The 7639-nt window shown below is 40.9% G+C and overlaps 1 protein-coding gene across 1 annotated transcript; it reads right to left on the bottom strand.

Moving 5' to 3' along the window:
• Positions 1-445: 445 nt before the first annotated feature.
• On the bottom strand, positions 446-922 carry LOC125963958 (endogenous retrovirus group K member 7 Pro protein-like). Its single transcript, XM_049707863.1, has one exon. It carries the CDS (start codon positions 920-922, stop codon positions 446-448), a length of 477 nt encoding a protein of 158 aa, XP_049563820.1.
• Between the last annotated feature and the right edge of the window lie 6717 nt (positions 923-7639).

The following is a 7639-nucleotide window of genomic DNA, read 5'->3' on the forward strand; positions in this document are numbered from 1 at the left end:
TGCGGTAAAACTTTCCACTGATACCTCTGATATGGTCTGATAAAATTAGAAGAGGGTACACTAAATGCAAATCTTTTTCTGTCCTCCTTATGTAAGGGGATCGTGAAAAAGCAATCTTGCAAATCTATAACTATAATAGCATAATTTTCAGGGATGGCTACTGGAGAGGGAAGTCCAGGCTGTAAAGCCCCCATTGTTTCCATGGTTTTATTTATTGCTCTAAGATCTTGTAATAATCTCCATTTTCCTAATTTTTTCTTTATAACAAATATAGGAGTATTCCAAGGACTATTAGAGGGTTCAATATGTCCTGCCAATAATTGCTGTTCCATTAATTCTTCTGCAGCTGCTAATTTCTCAGAAGTTAGGGGCCATTGTTCCACCCACACAGGTTCCTCTGAAAGCCACACTATAGGGTCAGCTGCTTTTAAAACAATGGCCCCCGTTATAAATTTGGATAGCCCACTCCATGTTTATCATTTTTGGGCTCAGTAACCACAGGATATAATCTTCCCTCCTGATTTTTTCCTAAACCTTTATCTGGGTCATATCCCATTTTTAACATTTGTGAGGAGACCCAGTCATCTGGACTATACAAGAGCATTCCCATCTGCATAAGTATGTCTCTTCCCCAAATGGACATTGGCAGGCCAGGTATTACATAGGGACAAAAGGAGCCTGCTTGTTTATTGGCAGTATTCTCCCAATTTAAAATCTGGGTACTCTTAGCTACTGCTGGAGCAGTTCCTAAACCTACTAACATATTGTCAGCATGCCGGGTAGGCCAGCCGTTAGGCCAATCTTTTCCTGCTATGCAGGAAGAATCTGCACCTGTATCTAACAGTCCCTGAATATTCTTTTCATTAATTTTTAAAGTTTTTAAAGGCCTATTTCTGGTAATTTCTTGAATCCAAAATACCATATCGCTGGAGCCAAATCCTTTCTCATTTCTTGCTTCCTGAACAACATTCTTTCCTGTTTTATAATATGGTAACAATAACAACTGTGCTATTCTTTGTCCTACATAAATTTGTTGTGTTTTATTAGAGGGAGCCACCATTATGTGAATTTCTCCTGTATAATCAGAATCAATAACTCCAGGCAACACTATTAGGCCAGATAAAGAAGTTGAACTCCGACCAATAATTAAACCCATTATTCCTGGGGGCAATGGACCTTTAATCCCAGTTGGTATTTTTACAACTGGAGAGTCAGGAGTTAATATTGTTGCGGAGGTGGCACAGAGGTCTAATCCTGCGCTGCCTGGGGTGGCCCTGAACAATTCATCGATTCCCCTGAGGGAAGAAAGGGATTGAGCGTCTGGTGAATTGCCCCTATTGTTTGTTGGGCCCGGGGTCGGGCCCGAAATAAGTTTCCCGAATTAGTTCCAGCAGATGCATCTGGAAAAACAGGTGCAGGAAATATTGGCATCTGCGCGCCAGCCTGAGGTATTGCAGAAACCTCATTAGGGGGAAGAATGTGTCCGTCCTTGTGATATTTACTTCTACACAATTTAGTCCAATGATTTCCTTTCCCACATCTTTGGCAAGGAGTCTTTGGAACCCCAACATTACCAGGAGATATCATTCTAACAGGACCTGGTGGAGGTATATTTTTATTAGGACATTCCCTACTAAAATGACTTGCGCCTCCACAAGCAAAGCAATTATTTCCTTTTGGTCCCTTAGGGTTTTTTGTTTTTTGAACCATATTCATCATACATTGAGGAAGTGTTTCTCCCTTTAGGGCGGCTGCCAAAGCAATCCCTTGCATATAAGAGGGACCAACGTCAGAACATTGTTTAATGAAATCTGAAATACTTCCAGTTTTTCTAATAGGGCGAATCAGGTTCTGGCAAACAGGATTGGCATTTTCAAAGGCTAGTTGTTTTGCCAACATGTTAGCTGCATCCTCATCGGTTATCACTCTTTTTATCTCGGTTAGCAAGCGAGAAACAAAATCCTCATATGGCTCCTCAGGCTTTTGTCTTAAATCTGTCAAAGTGGAGGCTTTTCCTGGAGTCAAAGGCAAAGACTTCCAGGCATTCACTGCACACGTAGTTACTTGCCATAAGGCCTCCTTTCCCATATGCATCTGCTGTTGGGTTGTATCATATTCTCCCTGGCCCAACAACATATCTTTAGTAATATCAAATTTATCCCATTTCTTATTTAAAGCATGTTGCTTAGCCACCCATTCTTCATATTCTGTTTTCCAAAGCAAATATTGTCCTCCAGATAAACAGGCCTTTGCAACCTGAATCCAGTCATATGGAGTCATCCATCTATTTGCCAAGGCATCTATAAGAGTCATAGTATAAGGCGCCAACGGTCCATAATCTACACAGGCCTTTTTAAGTTCTTTTAAAAGTTTTAGAGGCAAAGGATCCCAATATACATCATCATCATCAAAACCATCCTCATAAATGACTGGAAAGCAGGCGGCAAAAGCATAATCATCATCGTCACCTTTTATTCTCCTATGCTTTTTATATTTGCCTTGGCTTTTATTAAAAGGTGGCGAAGGTGGTGGGCCCCTAGCCTTTAAAGGCGGTGGAGGTGGTAGGCCCTTAACATTTAAAGTTGAATGTCCTAATCTCTTTAAAGGGAGAAATGAAGAACTTAAAGGTGCCGGTGGGGCGGTCGGTAAACGACCCAAAGGGCGCTTATCCTGTAAATTAAGCCTATTTTTCTTAATTTCTTGCTTTGAAAAAGCACCATAGCGTTCATATTTCCTTCTTTCATAATCATATGCAGCAGCATCTAAATCATCCTGATCTGCAGGAGGCAATTCATCATCAAAAGGAGGATTCTTTAACAAATTAGACTTATTATCAATAGGTGAGTCAATTTCCTCCTCTGAATCATCATCCTTGAGGTTACAATCTTTTAAAGCTGCAGCCATAACCTCAGTTTCTTTTGATGTTTTTGGAGAAAGTAACGGAGTACATTCATCCATTACTTCTACAGGGTTTTTATATGGATTCTTTTGACCTTCAGGCAAAGGAGCAATGCTCTCTCTAATAAGGTTCCATAAAGTAAAAGTATCTACTGGAACCTTCTCAGGTCCAAAATGACTGTAATATACTTGCAAAGTTTGTCCCACCTTTTGCCAGGTTTCTATATTAACTGTTCCCTGTTCTGGAAACCATGGGCATTGTTCCTGTACAAACTGAAAAAACTGAGTTAGTTGCTTACTAGTTACCTTAATTCCTCTTCCATTTATCATATGTTTAACTATATCAATAAATAAGAGCCTCTCTTTGGACTCAGCGTGTCCCATCTTGACACCGCCTTACTCACCTTCCTAACCAGTATTCCTAACTGGGGGTCTGCAGCACCCTACGGTGAGACTCCTATCCGTCTGAAAAAAATAATACTTACCCCTTCAGGTCCCTGTGCGGGCGCCACTTGCCGGGGACCAGCCCCAGCTGAACAGGTTTCACCGAAAGGGGAGACGGAGTCGGCGTGGACAGAACACAAGACACCTCAGAGGATGCAAGGATCTGCCAAATTTATTTTCATAATTCCGAAGCTTTTATACTGTGAGGCAATCTCACTTTCAATCTTAAAAACTTCATTCCCACGCCAAAAAATCCCCTACATACATCATAAAAACAAAAGTAATTTACATCAGCAGGTTAAACAGGTTAATTAATCTTCTTATTGTTTCCAGTCTCCTTCGTCCCCTGTGGTTAGGCACATCTTGGTCACATCTACGTCAGGAACTCTGTCTGCGGTTTCCTCATTCTTCTCAGAAGATTAAGGTGTTCTTGTACCTGCACATTCTGCTTGATTAAGCCATAAACTTAAACATATTATTCTGTTAGTGATTAAAAATAATCATACAACATTTCATCTACAAATTTCCTAACCCCACCATAATAATCAAAACAATACACATTATTTTTTTATACTTCTAAAAAACCATGGGAGCGGGCATTGTACCACAAGCTCATTGATTAAACCCATCGTAGCATAAAACTTCGCCACTGTAACCAGGTATTTCCCAACATGTTTCTAACTTCACTGGGAGGCCATAACTCTTTCAATTTTTCTTTCAGAATAAAAAGCTGCTGCAGAAATGTTCCCACCATTGTATTTCCCCAAGTCCAATGCCCTGGCCTGGGAATAAAAATTTCAAATATAATCATTAAAAAAGCCAAAGTAGCTATAATCCTTCTCTTGATTTTTACCCTAACTTGGGGTTTTTCTTAAACCCCTGCATTAAAACTATACATTTTTCCCAACACCAATAACAAAAATCACCTTAGGTAAAGGCAGGGGAAAACATGGGGAATCACACAGAGCAAAGCTTTGCTTCCACACAGAGGAAAGCTGTGATCCACGGAGAAAATGGGAAACAAAGCCCTGCTGCGGCGGGAGAGCAGTTGCCATTGGCCAAGTCTCTTGTCTGCTACCTGGGTTCCCATCTGAGCTGGGCGTGGGAAGCGAAGCAGCCACGGGGACAAGAGATCTCCCTCAGAAGGGGTGAGGGTTCAGGCCCCTGCAAAGTTGGGGGGGTGAGGGTCTGTGCCCCACCTCTGTTGGCCCCCAAGTTCTCTCCTGATGGCCCCTCTGCGACTGTGCCTGTCTTAGGTTGTTCCTTCCCTGAGGAATCTTACCCGTCTCTGGCTAACCAGCCATCCTCCGGGGCCAAACAGGGAGATGCGAGGTGTGCGAGGTGCAGTGCCCCCAGAGAAGGTCAGTTCTCTGTCACCTTGGTAGCCTATGCCCCCGTGGCCTCCACGCCCAGCACCTGCCTTGGGATTCCCTCGCCAACTGGCGGGGCCCCGGCTCTGATCACATGTCTTCGGGAACCCAGGTTTCTCCTCCAGGGAGGGCCCAGCTTACAACACTGGGCAAGAGAGACCGATTGCAAGGCACCAGCCACCAGGAGGCCTCAACAGGGTAGGGGGAGTGTAAAAAAACCCTATGTTCAGGAAGCTTTGCTTTTCCAAATTTATGTCTGACAGCATCAGCTTTGCAGAGGAGAACTTTGCCTCTCCATATTTGTACCCGATAGCATCAACTTTGCTTGACACTACGGGTCTCGTCTGTGCTGTAACTCAAAGGCACTTCCTATGTGGCTCCCGACAATTTTAACCTTACTAAAACTGGTCCATTCATTTACTCATTGAGACATTAAACAAATATTCATTGAGTGTCTATCAGGTGCCAGACTCTTTTCTATGTACCAGAGATTCAGTAGATAAACAAAACAGACAAAAAGAAATCCCATAAATAGGTATGTAGATAAATAGATAGACAGACGTAGATAGTGATCGGTGTTGTAAAGGAATGTAACCTTGGAAGAAGGGGCAGGAAAGGATAGGCAGGAAAGGGATCAATGAAAGGGTGATATTGGATCTAAGGCCTGAATGAGATGAAGAGTAGAATTGATACATGGATGTTAAATATCTTAGAGAAGAATATTCCAGGCAGAGAAAGAGTGAACATAAAACCCTTAGGTATCAAGACACGGCACAGTTGTCAGTGCTGCTAGTGTAGAGTGATAGAGGGAGAAAAGGGGAAGAGATAAAGTCAGAAAGGTTATGAGGGGCTAGATCATGTAGGGTTGTGGAAGGCACTGCATGGATTTTGGCTTTTCCTCTGAGTGAAATAGTAGTTATGTGGCATTTAGGAGTATTGTCCAAGGTACATTTTAAATGATCTTCAGACTGCTGTGTAACTGAAGATGGGCAAACAATTAGATAGCTGTTGCAATGATTCAGGCAAGAGATACTGTTGATTTGGACCAGAGTGGAACTATCAGTGATGAGTTTTCTGAATATATTGGAAAGTAGAGACAACAGGATTTGCTGGTTGCTTTAAAATCAGGAATAAATCCAAAGGTTTTGGGCTTAGAAACTGAAGGGATGGCATTCCCATTAACTAAGATGGGTAAGATTATGAAAGGAGCATATTTTGGTGGGGTGGTAGGGTGAAATTAGTTTGGAATGTAGTTCTGAAATATCTGTTATTGAACATCTAAGTGGAGACGTCAGATAAATAACTAAACATTTAAAAATGAAGTTCATAGAAGGAGTTCGGATTGGAATAATCACTTTGTGAGGAGATATCTTATAGATTGGATTTAATACAGTGAGCTTAGATGAAATCAGCAAGATAATGGGCATTGATAAGATTAGAAAAGAAAATTTAGAACTGAGCTTTGCTTAGTGGTTGACAATATGAGGTGAGAAGAGCAAAGAAGATAGAAGAGTGACAGTAAGGTAGGGAGAAAAGCAGCAGTATGTAGTGTTCTGAAAGCCAAGCAAAGAGAGTTATTTAATAAGGATGGATGAAATGTTAAATGTGCAGAAAGTTCAACAATGATGATGTCTGAGGCTTAAATATTCTCTTTGATAATATGAAGGTCATTGGTCGCTTTGACCACAGCAGTTATAATGGAGGATTGGAGACAGTAGACTGATTTGGTGGAGAGACATTGGATAAAAGGAGTATATAGGACTTTCGGAGAGTTTTGATGTAAATGTGAATGGAATATTGGTGTTACTTGAAAGGGGAAGTGAGGTCAAGAGAGGGCTTGTTTATATGATGGCAGAAATTGCAATGTATGTGTAAGCTAAGAGAAACCATCTGCAAGAGAGAGAAGAAATAGTGTCAAGATGATGAGAGGAAACTTCAGGATCTGTGTTCTTGAATAGGCAAAAGAATATGGGATCTAGTGCCTAAATGGAGGGATCAGCTTTTCATAAGAATATGGACAGCTCATCTGTAAAAACAGGAGGGAACAGGAGGAGTATGTGGGCTCAGGTGTTCTTTGTCCCACCATTGTGAGTCATTCTTCCATTTTGTACAAATTTTATAAATTTCAGTGGTCTTTTTGTGGTTTCTCTACCCTAGAATACCTTACAAGACACACAGATCAATTTTTTTTAGAAGCTTTCTTCAATAACAGTTGCTCATACTTTGTTGAACTCTAATAATATTTAGTAATTAATACAACATATTTCAGTATTTAACATAGAATGCCTTCTTTTGTCTTCTGTTTCTACATTAAAAGCTGAAGATCTCTGTAGTGTATTCACACAATCACCTTGTAAGCTCATATGCATTTTTTATTCAAATATTATTTTATTGTCGAATTCACAAGGATAAATTTTTGACACGTTTTTAATGACAGAAGATAATGCTGATGAAACAGATAACTTGAAACAGTATTGGTAGTAGTTTATGCCACAGTTGTTCTGGAAGACAATCATGAGCTTTTCTTTAGCATCTTTATTGGAGTATAATTGCTTTACAATGGTGTGTTAGTTTCTGCTTTATAACAAAGTGAATCAGCTATACATATACATATATCCCCTTATCCCCTCCCACTTGCATCTCCCTCCCACCCCCCCATCCCACCCCTCTAGGTGGTCACAAAGCACCGAGCTGATCTCCCTGTGCTACGTGGCTGCTTCCCACTAGTTATCTATTTTACATTTGGTAGTGTATATATGTCCCTGCCACTCTCTTACTTCGTCCCAGCTTACCCTTCCTCCTCCCCATGTACTCAAGTCTATTCTCTACATCTATGTCCTGCCCCTAGGTCCTTCAGAACCTTTTTTTTTTTTTTTTTTAGATTCCATATATATCTGTTAGCATATGGTATTCGTTTTTCTGACTTA

Source organism: Orcinus orca, chromosome 3, assembly GCF_937001465.1.
Source record: "Orcinus orca chromosome 3, mOrcOrc1.1, whole genome shotgun sequence".
In the NCBI taxonomy this organism is placed as follows: domain Eukaryota; kingdom Metazoa; phylum Chordata; class Mammalia; order Artiodactyla; family Delphinidae; genus Orcinus; species Orcinus orca.